General features: G+C 44.0%; 1 protein-coding gene across 1 annotated transcript in view; it reads left to right on the plus strand.

Moving 5' to 3' along the window:
- Positions 1-9,854, plus strand: part of ASPNAT (aspartate N-acetyltransferase) — a 32,814-nt gene extending 22,960 nt beyond the window's left edge. Inside the window, exon 3 of the mRNA XM_005517892.2 lies at positions 2,493-9,854. Coding sequence (XP_005517949.1) covers positions 2,493-2,860 — 368 coding nt within the window. The 3' untranslated portion in view covers positions 2,861-9,854. The remainder of the gene's footprint in view (positions 1-2,492) is intronic.
- Positions 9,855-24,585: the final 14,731 nt, after the last annotated feature.

The raw sequence follows: 24,585 nt of genomic DNA on the forward strand, positions 1-24,585 counted from the left end.
GGTTCTTGCTGCGAAACTGGAGGGTTTTCCCAGAGGAGAGGAAGTCCCAGCCCAAGGTGGGCAGCATGTGGTGTGATCCCAGGACAGCTTTCAGTTGCAAGTTCCCATCCAAATGGAACACGGCTGCCTGGAGGAGGGATTTGACAGCCCCATGAGGGAAAGCTGTTCCTGGGCTTGTAGCCACCTTTGGGAACCAAGGTGTCTTTAGTAGACTGAAGGAACTGGCTGCTGGTAATCCTTAGAGCAGACATGAGGAGGACAGCAGGGTAGAAGTCTTGGGGACTGATGGCCATGGTTTAAAGGAGAGCTGGATACAACTCGCATTGTTTGAGCAGATGTGTCCTGTCTGTGGCTAATTATAAGCGTTGTGTGCACAACACACACTGGGAGATGTGCCAGATACTATTTCTTTTTGTGTTGAACTCAAAATCATTATAATTAAGCTTTAAAATTATAAGTAAAAACTAACAAGGAATGCAGGTTTCCTGTCATGTTGCTTGCAACCGGGTCCAGTCCCTGCTGGGATGGAGGGGTGTAGGGAGGGTGGTCAGAGGGGCTGGGAATGTGGAGGGTTTGGTGGCTCTGTGGCAGCAGGTATGTCCAGATTTGGATTTTAAGTGTTCAGAATACCTCAAGGTACCAGAAACGTGCCATTTTACAAATGTGGGAAGTGTTGCTGAGCGAGCTTTAGCAACCTCTCAGGTTTGGTGGGCACAGAGAAGAGGTGCTTGCTAAGAAGAGAAAATAAGGAATAAAAGTGGGAAGCAGTCGTGGAAGCAATTGTGTAACCTTGGGTTGAAAGAAACCTAGGTTGTTTCTCTGGTTTGAGGGGAAATGAGGCAGACTTGCTGAAGAAGCAGCTCCAGGAGGAGCTGCTGTGGATAGGGCTGGATGAGGAGGATATGATTGTGACTGCGGCCCAGCAGACACCAGCTGATGGCTGCTTCCTGGCACTTTTGGGGGTTGCCCCAGGGAAGCATCCCACTCCTGCTCCCCAAGCATGGGGAAATTCCTGAACTTCCTTTTTGGAACTACACCACAGGAGTGTTAGCCATGCATGTAGGGTGAGGATCACTGTGGGCTTACGTTTGGTGTGCTCGCCATGTGGCCAGAGGTGTGATGGAGGTGCTGGGGAGTGAGTTGGGCTCAGCCACCACATGATGAGCACTTTAAAACCAGCAGTCAGCTCTCTATCCTGCAATTTGTATGCAGAGGGAGGGTGGCTGCTTGATTTCAGTGCTTGTAGGTGTTCGTCTGGGGTCGTGTCTGAATAAATCACGTTCTGAGATCCAAGTGAGCACCAGGGAACAAGCCGCACTGTCAACGCAGCAGCGGAGCAGAGACATCTTCACTGTTCATGATAAATGGGTCAAGATGGGCCCTGGTGTTTTAAAAATTAGCTGTTGACCTAGATAGCAGCAGCATGATGACTTGCTCAGTGGGAACAAGAGTGAACATCACTGGAGCTGCACATTCCTCTGAATGTGGGGATGAGCCTGGTGTGCTGAGGTGAACCTGGGCTGGTTCCCCACCCCTTGTTTGTAGCCAGCTTTTCCTTGGAAGCTGAGCTGTGCCACAGGGAAGTGAGGAAGACCTTGGACATATCTTTCAGATGGTTTCATGGAGTCACAAAGTGCATTTTTCCTACAGCAGCTGCAAAGGCACCTCCCACCACCCCATGCTTTGCTCTCCTCCAGTGACAAAGTACACTGAATTGTCTTACTCATGTTTCCCCTGTTTTCCTTTGTCCCCCTGAGCACCCCCTTGGGCTGTGTAACTGGTCTTGCAGAGATGTGCTGTGCATTTGGGTTGGAGCAGTTGGCAGGGTTGGTGCAGAAGATGGAGGTGTTGCCTAAGTCAGGTTCTCTTCTGCTTAGCAGCTGGGAAGAAGGCCACTGCCTACACCAGGGGCTTCTCCTGTCATGAGGTCTTCTTCCTCTGGATCAAGATATATTGCTTCAGAGCACTGAAAGTCAGTGCTTTTCTGGGCAAGAGAGCTCTCAGTGCCCATGGTTGGCTGCTGTATTGAATGGTGACTTTATGGAGTGGTAATTAAGCAACTGGTCAGGCCACACCTTGGGGACTGTGTCCAGTTCTGGGACACTCAACTTAGGAAGGATGCTGAGATGTTGGGGCATGTCCAGAGCAGGGCAACAAGGCTGGTGAAGGGTCTGGAGCACAAGTTCTGTGAGGAGCAGCTGAGGGAGCTGGGACTGTTTAGGCTGGAGAAAAGGAGGCTCATGGGAGACCTTCTCACTTTCTACAATCCCCTGATAGGAGGTTGCAGGCCCTGTGCATTTTCCTTGGGAAAAGAACATTTCTGTCACACTGTCAGGGAAAAAGAGTGTTTGATCCTTATTTATGGAGGTCATTAGTCCCCACGTGTGACGTGGTTTTGGACCCCAGGCCCTGCTCCCAGACGATTGTTTGGCAATGGGCACTTGTCCACTGGGGGTGGCCGATGACTACATGTGCTGCTTTATCTCCCACAGGCTCCTGCTTCTGGGTTGCCGTCCTGGACGGCAACGTGGTGGGGATCGTGGCAGCACGGGGCAACGAGGAAGACAACACCGTGGAGCTTCGCCGCATGTCCGTTGACTCCAACTACCGCGGCAAAGGCATCGCCAAGGCCCTGGGCCGCAAAGTGCTGGAGTTCGCCATGCTCAACAACTACTCCTCTGTTGTGCTGGGAACCACGGCCGTGAAGATGGCAGCCCACAAGCTCTATGAGTCCTTGGGGTTCAAGCACGTGGGTGTCGTCGAACATTATGCCCTGCCAGGGATGACACGCTCCTTACTGGAGAGAATGTTTTTCCAGGTCCGCTACCACCGCTACCGCCTGCAGCTGCGGGAAGAATAAAAAAAAACGCCCACCAACCAAAACAAAAAAACAAAAAAACAAAAAAAAAATTTTTCCCCCTTCCTCCCCCTTCAAAAATAATAAATTACCCTTCTATTTCTCATCACCATTGATTTACCAATTTTGGGTTAGAGTTTTTGTACCCTCACGTCACGTTTTGGTTTGCTCCGTTCAGCTCGATGGGCCGGCCGAGCAGCGCCCCTTCCTCGCATGCTGTAGGTGGTGGTGCTGGGAGTCCTGCAACCCAGCGGGGTGGAGTGGAGCAGCGGCCTCTCCTTCCCAGGTACCTCTGTAAAGCACAGAAACTTACTGCAAAATAGTACAACTGCTCTGGTGTACATAGTCCTCTCCTTTTCCAGGTGTAAGATAACATAGTGAGATGCATTCATAATAGTGCAGAAATATTACTTGAATGCAATTTTCAGTATTTCACGCATCAGTAAGTAGAATATGCATTCCTCTTACAGTAATCTACTGGTTAATAGTTTTCAGAGAAAAGGTGGGGGGTACACCCTGCCTCCCCGCCCCAACCCGCTTGCTACAATGCATGAAGAGGAAAGCGTGTGCACGCACTCAAACACATCGCACTGCCACCACGGCACTGGTGTTGCACTTTTTTTGGATGTGCCTCATTCTGCCAAATGTCTGAGAGACCCCGGGTGCATCCGGTGACCACGACTCCGCTCCACCTCCCCCTCCTTCCTAAGCCAGCACAGACTCGGACCGGCTGAACTGAGCCCCATTGTACCATAGTGTGAAGTTAAGATCAGATCTAAGTATCTCCTGCGCTGTTCCGTAGCCACACGTAACCTGCAGTCCTGGGCCAGACTCCGCATGTGCGTTGGACTTTCTCTTTGCTGCCTTTTGGGGGTTTTTGTTTGTTTTCATCTTATTTTTAAGGGTTATTTTTTATGTTGTTGTTGTTGTTATTTTTAGTTTTGGCTTCTGCTGAATGGTGTCGTTGAGGCGTAATGGAGGCTGCAGTTCCTATGGCAACACATTTGCACATTAATGTGCGCACCAAATCTCACCACTTCAGAGAAGCAACGTGTGACAGATAATAGCATTTTGGGGAGCGCCGGGGTGGGGGGGAGCGTACTTATTATCTTAACCAGCTGCTTGTTTGATAAATGTAGATGGCCTCACTGCAGCCTTCCATCAAAGGTAATTAACTGCTTTAATGATGTCAGATTTGTGAATTGTACAATGCAAAAAGCAATGCAAAGCAGATTCGGCATGTGTCTGTACCCGGTATGTATGTACAGTGCCTGCCAACTAAAGAATAACCAAGACTACAGCTTCTTCTAGCCTGAGATATCAACTTTTATAACTTATTTAAACAAATAGCAACTTTGCATGAATTACATCTTGGGAAAAAAGAAGACTGGTAGGTTTTAATTTTTAAAGTGTGGTATCAGAGGTATTACAGAAAACCATTTCTGGCTGCACTTAATTTCAAGTGGGTAGAGGGGTTTGGCTCTGCTAATATGTTTAAAGGGAAAACCCCTTCAGTTACTGGGAAAAACGATTATTTTATGAAGTATTATGCATGTGGTGAGGGGGAACCCCCACCTCATCACGATGAAGCTGGTGAAGGGGTAGAGCATGTGTTAACCACGCTTGCAAATACAATGCAAGAGTCAGCAGGAGAGCCGCAGAAAGAAGGAGCCTTGGGCTGTGGGGAGAGGACAGGAGCCCTGGGGCAGATCGGGGGACAGCCAGCACAGACCTTGGACATGGGGTGCTGTCTGTCCTGCACCTACCAGGAGCTGCCCTTTCCTCTCCAGCTGGAAGCTTTCCCAGCACTGAGATGTGGCCGGCGATGCTGACGGAGAGCAGGAGACAGGGCTCAGCCCATCCCTGCAGGGCCATGGGCCAGGCACTGATGCTGGGGACGGAGGAGCCATTTGGCACAACCCCAATTGCCCTTAGTGCTTGGCTTGGGCTCGGTCCAGCCTGTGAGGAGTCGGAGGGGCAGAGTCCCAGCGTGTGTCCCAGCAATAAGGTGATGGTGGAGGACACTGTAGCAAGAGACCATGAGTTTAATTAACAAAATTTCTGTATGGGGCACTATATTTTTAAAAGTCTTTCTATGCTGTACATTTCTCCTGAAGCTGAAATAATGTACTGTTGGTAGGGGTTCTTGTATAGTGTACAGAAATCGGCAGAATATTTTCTTGCTGCATTCAGTGATTTATTAACCGAAGTAAAACAGACAAATATAAAGTGTTAGCAAAAGTTGAAAGAAAAAACACAGAAGTTTGTGCCTTTTTTAGTTTATTTTTCTGTTGCTATATAATCACTGCACTAAAACCTTTCCAGAGAGGTAAAAAAAAAACAAAAAGCAAAAACTAGTCTCTTAGTAAGGGAGGAATATGTAAAGGCTAAATCGAGCATTAATTTTTTTATTAGGCTATTTAATTAAACTAATGTTGCTGGTTTTATTTGATACCTGTGCCTTTGAAGTAAAACTCCACATCCTGTCAGAAAATCCAAACCTGGAATAAATCCCACGAGATCCCACAGACACAGAAGTACCATCAGGTTTACCAGTATTTTCTTCTAAAACGTGTAAACTTTAACTGATAATATTCCAGTATCTGTACATAATAGTTTCCTGGGGAAGAGGTGCTTTGGAAAGGTGTGGCTTTGGGGGTGCTGCCTGCACTCCTCCCCAGCACACGGAAATGCACTGATAAGGATTGAGTTGTTGCCACTTGGCCAGTAGCTGCCAAGAAAATTTATTCCCTTAATGCTTCTGCCAGTTGCTTTGTGACTGGGCCTTTTGGAAAAAATCCAGCTGGTTGCTCCCAGCTCTCTAGCTAGGACAGCTTGTTTCTGAAGGAAAGGGCTGGATGCCAAATAGGCTGGGATTTGCTCTCCTTGGAAGATGGCACAGGCTGCTATCCCTGGTAGCAGCAGTGGGACAGGGGTGCACAACCTCCTCTGTTGTTGCTGCTCTCCCACCCAGAGCTGCCAAGGTTGGGCTTAAAATCACCACGTGATACTGTTGTATTGTCTGCATTCATGGGAAGTTTCCCTAAATGCCACAGGTCAGGCACAGTTCTGGGGTCAGGGTTGCTGGGTTCTGGACTGTGCCAGGGAAGTGTGTGGCCAGACCACAGTGCAGCTCACAGGGTGTTGAGGTGGAGCTGCCTTTGGCAGATCCATCCCTCTGCTCTGCATCTTTCAGGGTGCCCTGGTTTAAACAAAGTGTTTGGAAAAGATCAGCACAGTCCTTTCTCTGGGCCTGAATCTCCTGACTCTCCTCATCCCAGTTCAGTGGCTGGGTGCATGAGGAGCAGCACAAGGTGGCTGTGGGGTTGGTCCCGAGCAGAAGAGGTGGTGACCTGGACCTATTGCCAGTCCTTGAGTCTTGATTCCAACAGAGACTCACATCAGTGTAAGATGGGAGGGGATTTTCCTGATTTATTTTGGGTCTTTCTCTTCCCAAGGACAACACTGGCAGGAGTGTGAGGAAGAGTGGAGTGTCTCTTGGGTTTGAGCCCGACGTTGGTAAATGTGGTTAAGTAAGACCAGATTTAGGTGGAGGATGAATTAGAGGTGTGAAGGGACTTCCCACAGCTGCTCTTGCTTTCAGTGCAGGTGGGCTGTCACAGCCCCCTGCCCTCGTGCTGCCTGCAGAGATGCAGTTTCCTCACCTGGCTGCTCTCTCCTTAGAGTGGGAGCTGTTTTGCTAATCCCTGTGCACTAGACACTGCTGAAGTGTCCTTTGCTTGGAGGAGCTTGGGACAGAGCTCTGACTCCTGAGGAAAGCACTAGGTGTTGTGTCCAAAAGTTAAAAAAAAGCCAGGAAAACAGGGAAAATTTGCATTTCTGTGGCTGAGGTCCACAGCCTTGGGGTTGCCCCAGCCCTCCAGCATAGCCTGGGCCATTCCCTGTGGAGTGAGTGGGAACTCACTCCACATCTTGAGCAAACTGGCATCTCAAGCATATGTCATATTTGGCAATAAGCTCTCTGGGAAGCTTGGCCCCTGAACAGATCCAGGCTGATAATGCTAAGCAATCAAACCAACAAAAAAGTGGTTTCTAATCTAACTTGAAATCCTTAAATTTGTATTTGTTGTAAATTCATGCTGTTTTCCCTCTGTGAAGCAGGCAGCACCTGGAAGATGCTTAGGAAAAGCAGCTGTGTCTCTGCTGGGAGATGCAGAAAAGTTCAGGGCATTGCCATCAGTGGAGAGCTGTTCTTTTCCCTCCCCTCTGTCCCCATATGTGATGTGGGATGCTGTCTCTGAGAAAGCCTTTACCTTTCTCCAGAAGTGATCCTGCTTCTTGGTCCTGTGCATGGGTACAGCCTCCAGGACTCATTTCAGAATTGCTTTTCAGCAAATGCAGGGGGCAAATGACCTGGAGACATCTGTCCCCGGGGCTGGGACCTGAGGTCATTTTACCCCTGCGTTCTGCCCCATGGGAAATGAGGATGATTCTTTAGGTCATGATGTCAGAATTTAATAGTCCCTGGGTAGGAGAGGCAGGACTAAGGGTCAGCAGTGGCTGTTGAGGTTGGGATGTGCCTGGTGAGGTCCTGGTGCTGCACACCTGCAGCAGGAGCAGAAAGTGTTTGGTGCCAGGGGTGTTTTGGGCCCTGTCCTTGCTGTGGCCAACTGGAAGAACAGAAAGTCCTGTGGTCAGAATTCCTAAGGGAACTGTGGTTTTGCAGAACCTTGTGCCAATCCTTGCTGCTGCTGTTGCTCACTGATCCACACCCGTATGCGATGCAGGTCTGCTGTCTTTTAATTTGCTAGATTTGCTGGCTGAGGTGCAAATGGATAGAAACTGACTGCAGGGACTTCCAAATTGACAAACACAGAAAGGTAGGGACCAGCTCTGGTTACCTCTGAATTAACAATCTCACTTTGGCTGTGCTGGGGCCTGTGTTTCATTAGTGCTGGTGTGATGCTCTTGGTATGCACTCTACTTAAAGCTTAATAAAGGCATTTTAATTCGACACTAACTGGAGTCTTGCAGTGGAATATACTGTACCACATAAAGAAAATGAAGTCATGCTAAGTGTTAAATAAGCTTTAAAATGCAAAAGGAAAATTTTATTTTTTTTCTCCCTCAAAATAGATCCACATAGAATCTTGAGGAAAAATTGGTGTGCTCTTGTATCCCTCAGTCATAGAGGCTGTACAACAGAGCTTATGCTTATCTCCCACCAAAACCTGCTACCTGCACGGTGCTTGGGAGTACCATTCATAGAAAATAATCAGGAGATGAATGTGAACAACTGAGAGTTTAGTCAAAACACAGTATTGTTTAAAATAACAAGCTCCAAGTCAGCATTTGGAGTTTGATCAGAGTTAAAATTGCTGTTCAGTGCTGTCTTTGTATTGCACAATGGCCACCTGTGGGAGAGAACATGCTTTTAACATCTAAATAGCAGAAGACAGACCTAGTGAGACCAAGAGCATAACAAATAAATAATGTAACTGTAAATTTATTTACAAGTAACACATTTGAATGCAGAAGCTACTGCGATGAAAACATAATGAACTTACAGCTAATATTGTTTCCAATTTCTTTTCCTCCAAAGCTTAATCCTTTTGCCTTGTAATATGTATATTTGATTTTTTTTAAATGTAATTAGGTTTAACAAAGCATCAGTTGCTTTGTGAGTTGTACTTATGATTGTGCTGGGCCGTTAGCTTTAAGCAGTTTGTGTGCTTGTGTTATTTTATTAAAGCAAAAGTCTTCTTGAGACAAATGCAGTAAAGGAAAAAAAATAATATTTTTGGTAGTGTTAAGCAGATGTGTGGTATGCATTTGGAAAATGTCCAATGTCAGTTTAAAAAAAAAAAACCACAACAAACAAACAGGCTAAATTGCTTCCCAGAACTGCTCATGTTTAAGGCAGTGGCTTACTCACTCACGCCTAAATAGAAACTTGGATTCCCCAAACAGCCTTTTACTCTGCATCTCCTCACCATTGTACAAGACCAATGTGAAATGAGTCTTGTGTTTTCTATGTTCAGCATAGTATGTACTGTACTTTGTAACGGGAAGTGGCTACAAGTCCTCAAAGAAAAACGAACATATTCTAAAACAGCAATAATTATCACTGTAAAGCAAAAGAGCATGTGGGGGAGCGCCCAGGAAGATAGTTAATGCAGGTGATGCTGTTAGGAGCACGCTGGCAGCAGTGTGTTCCTAAGGGGTGCTGTTGCACCTGGGGAGCAGGATTAAGTACTAGGGAAGGCCATCAGTCTCTGGAACTGGATGTCACCTTGGCAGAGAACCTGCCTGTGTGGGGTCCCTAGAGCTGAGTCATTGTGAGCCCTTAGGCAGTGCAGGTTTTTCACCACAGTTAAAGGTGGTGAGTTATTGCAAATACCATTCCTGGTGGGAGAGACAGACATAAGGAAGAGCTGTCAGAGTCACACAGAGGAAGGTAAACACTTATTGCCGCAGTCTTGTAACCCAGCATACTCTGCTGGTGCACTTCTGGGGCTCGGCAATGGCAGAAAGCAGAATCAATGACACTAATTTTCTGTGGAGGGAAGCAGGAGTCAGCTCTGTTGGAAAGCTGTTTGCATACCAACAAGGTAGCAATGCAAACCGTTCCCCTGGCGTGGCAGGGTGTTAAGATGTGTGTGAGTTATCCCTTGGTGTGCTTCAGGCTTTTGAGCCCCAGCCTCCAAAGCGTGACCCCGCTGCAGCGAGGTCTCTCCATGCGCAGAGCCCCGGGAGCCAGCCAGCTCTCGAGGGACAGCAGGGTGTCCTCAGGCAGGGGCAGGCGAGGTGCTCTGGACAAATGACTTGTAGGTACTTAAGTTCTGTTCCTGATGGCCGCTGTAACTGTGAAAATTAACCAGACCTGCTGTGATAAATTTGGTTATATAAGGTTTATTTGGTTAATTTTTTATAAGTGAAAACTGAAAAGATGAAAGAGAATTGTAATATGAAAGCAACTGCTGTAAATAATGTACGAATGAATAAAATCCAAAACTTATGTCAGTTTTTTCCTAAACTGTATTGCTGTCAAGTTACTGATGTGCACATGGTGCCTGCATCTTTTCCAGCTCCCCAGCTCCAGCACAGGCAGACACCACTCATTCCTGCTTCTGTTGATAACAGGGATATCTTTTTGTGCCTCATCCTTAGATTGCGTTTCCATGCTATTCCAGCTCATACTGCCATGTCCAGAAGCTGCACACAGTAACTGTGGAGACAGCCCTGCCGTGGCACCTGGCCTGGCCCTGGCCACCTGCCTGGTTGAGCACTCACCCCAGATCCTCCCTTGAGATCAGAGGCAGCCCTGAGGAATGCGCCACTGGAGCAGAGGACAAAACAAAACCACACAGAGTCTACTCTCTGCCATCATAAGGTGATGGAGTAAGCATTATTGAGGAGGATATTTTCATGGTACAGGTGCATCTTGGGCTCCCCAAGCCACACAGGCCCCTTTTTCTTCCCTACACCTGTGCATTACCTTTGGTAAAAACCAGCATCAAAGGGCTGTTCCCTGCTATTTGTTTGTGAAACCTACATGAGGACCGTCTCTGGAAGGTGACCTCCCGTTTGGGGAGGGCAAATGGGGCTCCAGCCTCCAGTCACAATTAGATACATTTGAAATAAACTGATTGCTGATGAAACGGCCTCTGGGGATGTCTGTTCCTGAAAACCAGTTTCTGGAGGCACTTATAAATGCTTCAGGAGTGCCCTGCCAGCCAGCAGCTGAGGGACACCTACCCAGCAACATCCCCTGGCAAGCTGGCTCTGGATCCCCCAGGGCCGGCATCCCCCCAGCAGTGCGGGCTGTGGGATGTGCAGGGCTATCTAGCTGAGCAGTCAGGCAGCGATGTGGAGCAGAAAGTTAATGCCTTTGCCCTGTAGATCTGGTCCCTGCCCCTTCCCTGCCGTGTCCAGAGGTGCAGATCCTGATAGCAGTATCTCACTCAGAGGCGATGAACACAAAACACCTGGGACTGATAGCAATGTGTTCTGGGATTCGGCCCGGGGAGAGAACAGCTGCAAAATCATGCATGTGCACAAGCTTTATTTTATATCAGAGCTAACAACAAAAAAAACAAAACACCTCCACTCTTAAAACTGCTCTAGTGAAATAACAGAAGAGTGGCAACAAAAGCCGAGTTGGTTTTAGAAGCTGCTGCAGTGTGGGTGTGCTCTGTGCCTTAAAGCACCTCAATTAGCTGCTAATTGGGCTCAAACTCTCCACTAACCGGACACACGTCCATGTTCTGGCCTCTTTCATCCTTCACAGTGAATTGCTTCAGATAAAAAAATAAGAATTCAAGGAGACAAGGACTCAGCCTCCATGCCCTGTGTTCCCAGGCACGTATTTCGTGCCCTGGATGAGACAGGACCTAGCGATCCCCTTCCCTGTTGCTCCCAGCGCACCGACCATCAATGTACACCTTAATGCCTCCTAAAGAGCCAAAGCAAAGCAGCAGCACGGGCCCACTCCAGGCTGTCCCCTCTGCCATAAGCATGGCCTCCCATCAGGGGCTTGGTGCTCTCCCAAAGAAAAGAAGGCTGAGGCTGGAATCAGACAGGGAGGACCCCACGTCTACCAGCTGAGAACATGCAGCCCACAAAACTGCTTTTATCTTGGCCAAACAGCTGCAAAATATTCCATCTGTCTATTTATCTATCCAGCTATCTACATCTGTCCCTCCATCCATCCATGCTGGCCCTTTTGCCAAGAGACACATCTGCTCAGCTGTGTCCAGAGTCTGCTTGGAGTGCTCCTGAGGGTGTGCAGGAGTCAGCTTGAAGTTTCCTTCATCTCCCAAGTCTTTCACGGAGCTTTCTCTGATATTTCCCTCTTGACTCCCTTAAGCATGTCCCTGGATCACAACACCCCCCACCAGCCTCTGTTACACAAACGTAAGTACCACAGTTACCACCCCTTCCATTTTAATAAATAATAAAATATAATATTTATTATATTAAAATATATTTATATATATAATATATATAAAATATATATAATATATAATAAATAATAGTAAATCCTCATGAGGGTGAAGGTGAGGGTGTCCTTCCCAAAGATTATTTTTATTGCACCTATTTTACAAGACTACTGGCCAATTTTGTCAGGAAATCAGCCTAATAATTTCTGCATGATAGTTTTTCATTCTTTTCCATGCTTGATTGCATTTGCAAAGTCAATAAAGTAAATTCAGCACCTGATGTCTGTTATAACAGAAGAGGAATGAGCATTGTAGAAAGATGAATCTTCTCATCTGGACATCAAAGGCAGGGTCAGCTGAATCATGCTTCAAAAAGTATTAATTTCTCTCCATCAATGACCAGTCCAAGACATGTCTAGACTACCCAGCAGTACATGTCCATCCTACAAACACCTAAGGTGAGATAAATCCTAACATGATGCCTCTGTAGAGAAGCTTAATTGCACCTGAGAACTCAGGGAAAAAGGATAAATCATCATTTTTTCAACAGATATTCATTGGGGCTTTAAGGTAAATGGTTGCATTCAGTAACCAAAGCTTAAAGACTTAACAGGGAAATATGTTCCTGGTAGTTAAAAAATCAAAGGTTTGATGCTGTGGTAGACAAATCGCTTGTAAAAAGTCAGCTGATCATTAGTGTGATCCAGCTGCACTGGCTGTCTGCACTGTGGTTCCATCTACTAGTAAGAAGTGTGAAAATCAATTGCTCATCACCAGTATTTATATTAGTCTAATTACCTAGATTTTTTTTACCTAGACAGGAAAAAACTGATAGAATATGAAAATAAAGAGCTGCTTTGTGTTTCTCTGCAGAGAGAGAAGTGCCATGGAAGAAAAGAACACTACAGCAAACTGAATTGCCTTTCACTCCTCTTTATTTGTTTTATGTTGTCACCCATATTTTATCCTGCAGCAACCCTGGATATTAGCCACTAAAAATCAGCATCAGTTTTTCAATTCAGTTGTTGAGAGGCCACTTTGGTTTACAGCTGCTGGACTTGTAAAAACGGAAGCTCCTACATCCTAAGCCAAAGAGACCTTGTTTCTCAACAGGAGAGACTGATCTGTATGATGAGATTGGCTTCCAAGATTAATTTTTTGTGCCTTTTCCTTTGTGGAAATGTAATGAAAGAAAGACAAAAAAGTAAATGTCTAAGTCTTACAGGATTTTACTTTTTTAGAAATACTTTAAGGAAGAGAAAGAAATGCTAGAAATCAGTGGACAATTAAAAAAATCTCCAAGTAATGTGCACTAGAAAGATATTTGGGCAGAGGATCAAGGGGAAGAGGATTCAGTACTGGACCAGGATCCACCAAGTGGGAAGGGTGGATCTTTCCCCCACCTTGGGAATTGTCAAAACATCAAAGAATGTTTGAGAGAAGGATGATTAAATGGTTACAAATGCTGTTCTTGGCCTTTGCCAAGCATGGAAGGTGGAGAACCCTCCAGTCCCACAGTGACAAACTCCTCCTGCTCTTAAAGCACAAGGTCTTAAACCTGTTAGAGAGTCATTAGAAGGGGAAAGTCAAGCCTTCAAACCCACAAGGATCACCCCAGGAAATGAATTTAGGATTGGATGCTCTCTTCACATACAGATTTTCTTTTTTATTTTTCCATGGATAGAGGAGCTGAGCTATCCAAGAGGTGTTTGTAAAGTTTGGATTGCTTTGGTCTGACAAAAGCCCTGTGCCTTGAATAATGACCTCATGCTGAATGTCAAACCTGCACAAAGAGATGAATTTTTACTCAAGCCCAGCAGGTGGGTGAGAGGCTCCAAACCCAGGAGACTTTTTAGCATGCCTCTGAATGCTGAGCGCAGGGGTGTGCAGGAGCAGGGCTCTGTCTGCACCACTCTGCAGCTACCACTGTGGGCACGTCCCCTCGTGGATAATACACAGACACAAGGGCATGACAGAGCAGCAGTTCCTCCTTTCATTTCAGTGCAGCATACCCAGAAAAACACCTAAAATAACTTCAAGGTTAGCCACAGGGAAAAATACACACCATGATTCTGTCTCACATTGCAGAGATTAGCATTCTGTTCAAAATATTCTCTAATGCAAGAATGATGTCTAAAACATCATTATTAGCCTGTATGCATGTCAATTCATTTAAAAATTCAAATATCTATATATTTCTATAATGAAAATACATTTTTTTTCTCTTAAGAATGTATGTTATACACCCAGCTCTCCCACTGAGTCCACTGTAAGAAAGAACTCAACTGGAGATCCTCATTTTGTATTACTAAGTGTGGTGAATGGAATTCAAATGACAGGGAAAATTATACTGACCTAGCCTTACCTTCATTCCCGTTAAGTTTTGTAGGGGTTAACACACAGAAGCAAAAAGGTAGCTCTGTTCATCAGATTCTGTTGCAGATAATGTTAGATGGGATGTCAGTGTCCTGGGAAAAGTGGGGAACTGGAAAAAGAGTGAGCAAATAAAAACTAAAAAGAACAAGGGAAAAAACGGAAAAGAGAAAAAAAAATCAAACTGATAGCTAGTTTCTACAAATACAATAGTGTGAAAACTTTCCAGTTTGGTTCCCAGACAGGAAAAATTTGTATGGCTGGCACTTGGGTACATTAAACTGCATAAAATATCCAAGATAGCCTATTAAATTTTCACAAGGCTGAGGTGTTTCTCACTGATGCTAGATCTGAACTTTTTATCATTGCAGTATTAGTCTCCTAAATGTCAATTAATACACCTAGGATTATCACAAACCATCTTCTTCAGTCAGGCTGTGGGGAGGAGAACTGCAATTCCCGTTCATGCTTCAGCTCTATTGCAGTGTTTAAAACCAGAATTTTGGGCAGCCTGGCGAGATTCCCTCCCTGTGACTTGCAGAAATAGTGCATTTAGTGAAGGCAGATGCTGGTTTTTTTCACACTCCTTCTAACAGAAACACAATAGATTTTGATATGAACAGCAATGCCCTCTAGAAACACAAAGGACACGATTCAGCTGGCTAAACATAAGGATCTACTATCATTTGAGACAGCCTGTGTTTAGATGGTTTGAAGTGAGCTCAGCCAGGCTGTGAGCAGTGCTTTGGGAGAGTTAACCAGCTAGAGAGGTAAGAAATATTGTCTTCTCCCTTACTCTCATGCTGAGTCATTAAGGTTTATTACATGCTCTGTTTGCATGGCAAACGTGAAAAAATCACACAGATACCTTGAGCACTTGCAAGTTATGAAGGCTAAATTATAAATATCCTTTCCCCCTCTGGGATTGTTTGTTTTCCTAGACTGAACATCTGAGACACACAGCTCAATCACATGATTATCTATTATTTCTATAGTAGCCTTTTTAATTAATATCAGTGTCATAACACCTCTGGTCCTAAGAATGTGCTATGCCTATGCCTAATTGAAAAAAAGAGATAGCTTTCAATAGGACAAATAATAGTGAAATGAGCAGAGTGCATGATAAAAGGGTTCCTTTGTCATTCACTTAAGCAAAAGTAATCAAAACACTTCACTATGCTAATAAACTGCAAAATTATTCATTGAGATGGCTTGTTCCTTCGTCATGTCATAGTCTCAAAGGATTTGTCACCAGAGTTTCCATACAGATTTTCAGTATTTTTTGCATATGTAAAGAAGTCTTAAGGGAAAACAGCACAGACATGCAGGCCCTACAAAAGGCCGTGTCAGATGGGTTAGAGCTGTGAGCTTAATATACTTGGAGCATGCCGGTGTAGAAAAATGTATCTAAGTGTGTCCTGTACCCAAAAACTCACTCTCAGAAAAATATTTTTAAGAGTTGTGTGTTTAAACTGAAGAATTATTTTACCATCAATGTGCCATAGCCTCTTACTCTCTGTGTGTTAACAGCTATACAGAACTGCAGGCTGTAGAGCTCATTCTTCAAGCACTCAGGTGGCTGCCCAGAGAGCTTTGCTTGCTGTGATGTCTGGTATTGTGGAAAATCTGTTAGGTGAAACACCAGGTCGAGGTAAGGAACAATGTTTAAGCTTGTTTCTTTGTTCCCTTTCCACTAAATTAGAGAATGCCACACAAATCTTTTTACATTCATTCTATAGCTAATGAGTTTGATAAAGGTTGTCTGATTCTCGTGCTGCACAGCTGACAAGTTCAAGCCGCTTTCACTGGTGACTCTTGCTCTGAACAAGATGCTCTAAACCAGCGTGGCTGCAGCTGCAAAGCGTCCTCAGCAGGCAGCTCCCTGCTGCATATGCTGGGGTTACCTCTGCCCATTGCATAATTTTAAGAGATGGGCCACAGTATCTTTGCCCCCCTTCCCCTCTTTACTTCAGGAATACCTACAGAGCGGGACTTTAAAGGAATTCCTTAGTCCGTAGGAGGTGTTACAGCAGGGCAGTAACAGTGCAGAGCTTCCCACAGGACCTTCTCTGGAGCAGCCACCTTCCCAAGTGACTCCTGCTGCCCACGCTGCTGTTCCACCATCACTGAGCCACCCAAACTTCACTGAGAGTGAGCTCCTGTCATGGGTGTGGAGGCATTTGCTGAAATTCAATATAGTAACCCTTGGTCAGTTTATTGGGTCGTGAAGTTCTTGGAAGTGAAGTACCTATCAGTGTTATTTTCCTGGCAAAATTTTTAATTAAAGAAAGTCATTTAGTTCCTACTTAATTATTATTTCTGGGAGTGCTACCAGAGTTAAACATTTAAATTGTAAATGCCAAGCATTTTGTCTTTCCTGCTTAGCCTAATAAAACCTATTTATGACTTCTACACACAAACCATCCCAATTATTACAGGCCCAGGACTTCAAAGGGGCTGGTTTGATTTAGTTTACAGAGAGATGAAGAATCTGTGTGGCTCTGGTACTGGAGTCTTTTGTGGTGGATCGTCAAATGCCACGTTCTATGCAGATGACTCAAGGCCAGTCTTTACAGACATGGCATGTCAGAGTCTAAGGAAAACAGAAATAAATAGACATATAAGACCACTTCCCAAAAAATGTTTGATACAGCCTGTCATGGTAATGGTTTCATGCTTGTGTCCTGACTGGTAGCATTGCCAGAGGCTGCATTTTCACAGTCCTGTGCCATAGCCTTATGGAATAAGAACACCAGTGACCATTCCAAAAGGAATTGATCTGAAAACCTTGTTTCTCTGTAAGCAAAAGTTGAGATTGATCCCAGCACACACTGTGAGAAGGAATGCCTTGGCCAGTAAGCACTAAGTTGTCTGGAAGAATAGTGGTGGACAGATGGCTCAGATGAGATTTCAAAGAACCTGAGGCAAGAAATCATGATTCACTTAAAGGTACACACTGGGAGGGCTGGTCTAAATTGTGGTTCTTCTCTAAACCTCTTGCAGATGCTAAAATTACAAAGCAGGCTTGAGATCCTGAATCCCTGCAGTGATGTCTGAGTTCAGTTATCAGTACCAAAGGATTCAAAACTTTCCCATTCCTTAATTGTGGGAAGCAGAAAGGAAGAGACTACTTCAGAGCATCTCCATACTTTCTGAATTGAGTCTTTTCCATGCAGGTTTCCTTTAGGTTCAATTTCATCTGCTGAATTCTGTCATATCACTACTTTTGGAGAAGAGAGCCCACTTTTTTTCCAACTGCTTATCAAGAAGTATTTTCAAAATTGAGTTTTAGTCCAATGGCTTTATGAACCAGGCAATTTGATGGCTTACTTCTCCATTTCTCCAAGACAGGAAAAGGAAATATCTGAAGATTTAACATTTAGCCTACAATGTGAGGTTCATGCTGGCAGTAAAAGGATTTCAATTCCAGAGTTTCCTCCTTATGACTTATGTGTTTAAATGAACCACAAACAGGACAATGGTTTAAGCTGGCAGATTTGGAAATAAAAAAAAACAAACCCACAAGTAAAAAAAGAGACTTTGCTTTTGCTGAGGATGACTGTCCTTGGAGTAAGGAGTAAAAAAAATGTTATTGGCAACTGTTAGGTACAAAGGTATCAATGAGCAAAAAAAGCAGGAGGTAGAGTGGGATGGGGAGTGAAAAACACCTGCTCCTAAGATAATTTATTGATATAACTGAAATATGAGGAATCTAGAAATGAGTTTTAAGGCTGAGACATCACATAAAAATAGCTTAAATGCCCACCCTTGAGTCAGAAGATGATGGAGAGGAAACAGGGACAAGAAAGCACATTCCTGGCTCTGTACCACCAGTGTGGAGCATGAAGAAGGACATGGAGGATCCATAATGCAGGAGTGATGAAAAAAAGTGGAAAGTCTTCCAGCCCAAGGCTGGGCAAAAAGCCCAAAAGGCAGGGATTTCACTGGGGTGTACCTATGGGCAAAGATATGTTTAGAAACATGAAGCATTACCTGGATTGAAGACTGGAGACAGAGGCCAGGCTTTTCTGTGGGATGCAGTAACTTGGAGGTTGGAGAGTCATGCCTTTTTCTTTATATATTTTCTTTAATATCTCTCTCTCAGAGCAAATATTGATCAAATGCAGTGGCCAGCCCCAAGAGGGCACAGAAAACTCCTCAGCAGAACGTTCTGTAATCTGGTGATTCGTGTATTCCTGCGGGTGGTGGGTGTTGAAAGCCTTTCAGGGAGAAAGGTTTCCTACACTTTGTAGGTCAGAGGACAGAAGCAGCTGCAGTGTCCATTGCTCTGAGTGCCTTTTGAAGGAAGGAACAGCCTTCTCAGTGTTAAAAAGCCATGGATATCAGTCACAAGGAAGTGAATCCCAGAAGCTGGCACTTAAACTCCAGAGGGGCAGAATCAGTCAATTTCCTGTGCACAGGTTTTGGGCAGGCTACTTGGATATTCAGAGGATTGGCAAACAAGGGACAGGTCTTAGGAATTTTGTGGAGTGCTATGTGTATACCTGTTCCTAAAAATGCTGTGTGACACCAACAGTCTGCCAGCTCCTGCTACTCCTGTCAGGCTGAGTAATCCTCATGCTAGCAGCTGATGAAAAGAAGGGTCAGAAGTTCATTTGACCCAAGCTGGACTTTCAGATAAGCAAAGATAAAGTGCCCAGCTCAGCAGGTCACTGCTCCCTGCGTGGCAAGGATGGACACACCAAGAATGTGAGCAGGAAATGGAGGGTGGGCTGGGATACACAAACACACTTTTGGCCAGGCTCAAGGGTTAGGTGCACTTCTTACACAAAAGCCAACACATTCCTGATCATGCCTGTCTAATGCTGAGGCTTTCAAAGGATACATGCTCACACTTACCTTTCAGTAAGCCACAGATGCACAGTCTTGCTATTTTCAAGCTCCCAAATGAACTGATGGCAATAGTCCTGAAGAGAGTGTTCAGTCAGAAAAAGTCACGGTGTAGATGCCTCACAGTGATGAGCTCTACTAAATGCACCAGAAGGAGTATTTGGGACTATGAGCCTTTATGCTCATTTTGTGATTTGAGCTTGCAGGTTGCAGAGGCATGTCTTTCTCAAAATTGAAGCAGAGGGAAAAATCACCTCTGAAGTCAGAACTGTGTACCTTAAATATATTAGGATACGTGGAAATAATATTTTAAGAAATTCAGGTGTTGCTCAACACTGAAAGAAGTCCAGTAATTTCTGATGGAAGACAGATGAATACAAACTTTGGTCAGTCTTAAGGAGCTGTCTGCAAATCAACCTGGGAATAGTGTTTCCTGTCTTATGACTTACTGATTTTGTATGTTGTTTCAGAGAAAAGATCCTAATTTGTACATTGCTGTGTTTAAATAACCATAGAGTTATGTATATGCTATATACATATATATTCATATGGGTGACACTGGGTAAGGAAATGTGTAAAAACCTCGACCAGCTGAGCAGCAAGTTACCTCCAAAGATACAGATAAAAGTTGTATCAAGTTTCAATTCATGCAGCTGAAGGTGCCTCCTTAAGAATTATGGAGAGGAGTCCTGTCTCCAGTCCTCAGCAAGGTCCTAATAAAGTTTGCTCAGCAATACCTTGATGCTGTAGTTCCTGTAACATGCTGTCCATAAGGAATTGGCAATGAACAGTCACTGGCAAGTAGGAAGATGTGTGGGGAGACAGCAAAACAACAAAGTCTAGAGAGTTTGAATACTATTATTTTTTTCCTTGATCAAAAGATCAAGATCCTTTAAAGATGAAGGGCAGGTCAGAATTTAACTATTTTGTTTCAGTATGAAGAAAAATCCATCTGCATGAGTTGAGACAGACTTCATCAGAAAATCCCAATTTTCTCCACACCAGTAAAACTCCAGTGATAAGAAGCCCCATTATGGACTCCTTTTCTGAGGCAATTAAGAACTGCACTGACATCCAGGCAGACTGCAGAGCTGGACCATGTGGGATTCTAGCTGGGAATGACCCAGCAGAAAAGCAGGGTGCTTCACCTCTGCTATTGGTATACACTCACAGAATAATTGGTAAGGATCTCTGCTGGTTCTTTCTACTCCTGTCCCCAGGGGCCAGCTTCAAAGAGAGGAGTAACAGGTAGCTTTATTTTCTCTTACACTGTACAGAGTCTGCCCAGAACTAGTAACACATTGTACTAGAAGCACCCTCATTTGGCATTGGGGATGTAAACTGAGGGTCTAATTTGCTGGTGTCATTGCAGAGCCAATGGCACCTTTTCTCTTGCTGTATGTACATTCTCTGAAGGCAGAAGTAGGGTTGGAAAGGATCCCAATGTGCTGCTCAGTCTCTGCCCCTGGACTGAAGAAGGATCAAAGAAGCATAAGTATATTGTGATGTGTATTTGTCAATCCTGTTCTAGAAATGCATAGTAATAAATACCTGAAAGCTCTGTTCAAGTCCATCCAAATGTTCAATTACCACTAGCGTTCATTTTAAAGATTTGCTTAACATCTTCCCTAGTTATACCCTGCTGAAGCCCCTCTCTTCTCATTCTTTCTCCAGGGGACCTATGGAGCAGTTCATTGCCACCTTTATGACAGCCCATCTGTACTGGATGTATCCTTTTAGATTTCTCCTGTCTTCCCAAGGTTAAACGATCTAAAAGTCTTGCAGCCTTTCCTCAGAAGTGACATTGTCTATAGCTCTGATCACTCTTGTTGGTCTCCTATGGAGTCCTGTTGCTCCATCTATTTTCTGAAACACACTTCTGAAAATTGGGCAGGGCATTCAACTGAGACCTTACTGGGGCTGAAGTGAGTGGAGGGATTGGTTATACCACTTTAAATCATTCTACAAACACCTTCAGATCCCCAGGTCCTTCCCTGAAATTGATACCTACCTAGCTGTTCCCTACATTTTAGGAAGTATGTTGCCTACATTTGGGTAGCTAACTGGTTTTGCTTTTGTGTGAAGCTTTGCATTTATCCTCACTTCTTTATATTCATCTTATACTATTATTCCATTGTATTAAAATCCTTTTGAATTATAAACCTGTTGGCCAGAAGGATTTAAAGCAAGTTTTCAATTCTACAGAAGCAACATAAACAGGATTCCAGACCTTCCCAGAAAAGATATATATGATTCATTCTCAAAAAAATATTTGGTTTGTTGTGCAATGATAAATGTCTGCCCAGACTGGAGGTGTAGGATGAATTAATGAGGTTTTTATTAACCTGATTTCCAGGGAATGTAAGGTGTTAAAGGATATGGATAATGCCAGGAGAAGGTTAAATTTTAGGTCAAATATGAGAAGAAGTGAAAGGACTAAAAAAAATTCAGCTGCAGAAGAAAAAGCAAATATATCACAAGCCATAGTATCAGAAGCAGCCAGAGAGTTTGACTACAGCCCAACATTTGCAACCCTTTTTTAACCTCATTTGAGACCCACAGAGGCCCCAAGGGAAGATGTTGACTTCTCCCAGCTCATGTGTTACAAAAGCTCATTATATTTAAAGGAAAACCTCCCTGGGAAGCTTATTTAATTTAACATCATGATTCAAGTGAATGGATGGGAAGATAAACAGAGATGGGGATTGCTGGCAGGCGAGTAGGGTGGCTCAGCTTTCAAACTGCTGCAGAATTTATTCATTGTGAAGAAATGAAGTTGTTATAGGTGTCTTTCACATGCAGTTTGGAGTCAATCATCAGCCTGAACCAGCTCTGGGGCATAGCTTAGAGTTAAAAAGAGAGGGGAAAAATTATTCTGGCAGAAGTCCTTAGGACACTTGTCTTCTTCAGCTAACCAGATACCAATAAAACATTTAGGATAAATCAGCAATTAACTAATTTCTGGACTCAGCTGGATGTGGACTAATGGATCAGTGCAAAGAGGCCAAGTAACCTAGGGAGATATTTAATTTTTTCTCAGCCAATTCTGTAGAGAAAGGCAGAGTAGCAGGCAGCAGCCACTCGTGGGGAGGATGGAGGTTGATTCTCAGGAGCCTGTAACTACAGTACTCTGCTTAACACACAAATTGGAAAATGGGATTGTAATCTGATGCATGACACTTTTGAATAATTAGATGTGAGAAATTCAGTGTGCACAGCAGATGAAGCTGCCAAAAAATGTAAGGGGGGTGGGGGGGGGAAACCAGAGACGATTTCTACAGTTAGTTTTCTATAGCCTGGAAAAACTGATCATGAAATGAACAACTACAGTAAAAATACAGTTAGCCAGAGAATAGTCTTCAAAATGCCATAAATGCATAAATGTCATACCAAATGGCAGAGAGGAGTGAACTGAGGGCACAAAGATTAGAGGTAAACATATAAGCAATTTTTTTGTAACTTGTGGACAACTAATAGTGTGATTTTTACTAGAAATAATAACAGTATCTATGAAGTGAGAGGAAAGGTTAGCAGTGGAAAATTGTCAGTGTGAAGAAAAAGTTGAGGAAGAAAGAAGCTAAAAATTGTCCAACTAATTAACCTTGAATAGAGAAGGGAACATGGAAAAGTGCACAAAAAATGTGCCAATATTTGAAGCTGGACCTCCACAATTCAGAACACAAGCAGACAGAGTAAAAAATTGCCTGGACTTGGAGTAGATAGTAACAACATGCTTGGTAACAAAAAAGGGACTTCCAGAAACAGGAGGTGGAACTGCATTTCAAATGTCTCAAGAGAAGCAGCTGACCAGTGACAACAGTCTGACTGCTGTCTCCAGAAGGGACGAGCTGATTATTAGGCTGGGAATGTTTCCCAGCAAGGCAAAGAGGAGGCACAACTGAAACTTATTTTAAACCCAGAGATGCACTCTCTATTAAAACCATTGCAGAATGGCAGAAAAAACGATTCCTTTCCACTCCCTGAATGTTTCTGACAATGTGTTAATACCAAAAGGAAGTATGCCAGCCAAAAGAGAGCCTGTGAGCCAGGGAATATAGTAAATGCTGGCACAGAATGAGGCAACACAGGTGGGAAGGCAAATCCCATAACATTTTGGGGCTTCTTCTGGAATGGCACTATATCCTTAATGTGCTGCAGCAGAATGTTTGAAGGGAATTTCTGGTTTGTCTTCCACCCGGACGATTGCTGTTGTCCAACTGAGGAATGACATTGGACCAAAATTCAGGTTGGATGGGACCTCAGGAGGTCTCCAGTCCAACCATCTGCTCAAGGTAGGGTGAGCTATGAGGTCAAAAACAGATTACTCAGGGATTTGTCCAGTCTGGTCTTAAAATGGTGAAGCAAGAAAAGATGTTTCAGGCCACTGAGGATATATATCAATAAACTATAATAGAATCTTAAACATGTTCTTTCGCCTCCTTTTTAAATCAGATTAAAAAAGAAATGAGAGGAACAGGTTTTGTTGACTCCCAAAAAATGAAGGGTCTTTTTCTTAATCATTAACACGAACAAAACTATGTCCTGGGTAATCTAGCAGATTCAATCTCTTAATCTACTCTTCATTTTCAAAAACTCACACTTTTTTCCCCTCCTCATGTTTAAAATGTACTACTCACATAAAATCTGAGGCTAGTGTTTGAGCTGTGGTTATTATCAAGTTGGACCAGCAATGAAGATTAAAGTCCTGCCATCCCACAGTTGTACATGGACATTACAAGATTTGCAAGCAGGGAAGAACTGATCACACCATCCCATGCAAACACCAGCAAATAGCTGAGCTGTTCCATTTCCCACAGACACTGAGTTGAAGTATTTTGAAATAGTGCTCTTTCCTCACTACTTCACATGGCAAACAAAGAGATTTACAAATGTTCTAAAGGAAGATTCAGGCCATCAAAGACATGTCTGAAATTAAACCCAGACACAAATCAGTTCAAAAGGGTGTTACTACTGGGTTCAGAGAATCAATTAATGAAACTCCTGCTCACAAAGGATATCTGGAACAAAGTACAACCAGCCATTTCCCTCTGCCCATCTATTCTGTGATTTCCCATGCTCATTGATCAGTACTTTTGTAAGGTTCTGCAATTCAAACAAAAGATTTTGTTTGTTGCCCTCCCAGTACCTCTTTTTAGCTTGTGAGGAAAAGGGAATCATATTAGAGATTGAGAGCTTTAAGGATGGAAAAGTGCTCCTATGATTGTTCCTGCTCAAGCCTAATCATGTTTTAAAGTCTCTTCCATGCATAACCAAAATAACCTGACAAGGTGGTTATTTATTAAAATAAGGGTCTTCAGTTCACTGGTGTGAAATCATTGTGCCACCCAAAGGAATTCAAGGCAGTCATCAAATCCTGAATATTTTCACCTATATTTATTTGGAAGGAAATCTGTGGTCAGGACTGGCCTGCTTCCTATAATGGCTCTTTAGATTCAGACCTTGACTACGGTTTGGGAAAACTGCACTGCCCAGATTTTATGATTATACATAGATCAGCACACAAGCATGGTAAAACTGATGCCTTGTCCAGAGGATCTCGTTGGGAAATGAATTGCAAACGCTACTCTTTCTCAAGTGGAG

This window comes from Pseudopodoces humilis, chromosome 6, assembly GCF_049639895.1.
Source record: "Pseudopodoces humilis isolate 2021_Gansu_Grassland_sample_001 chromosome 6, ASM4963989v1, whole genome shotgun sequence".
NCBI lineage: Eukaryota > Metazoa > Chordata > Aves > Passeriformes > Paridae > Pseudopodoces > Pseudopodoces humilis.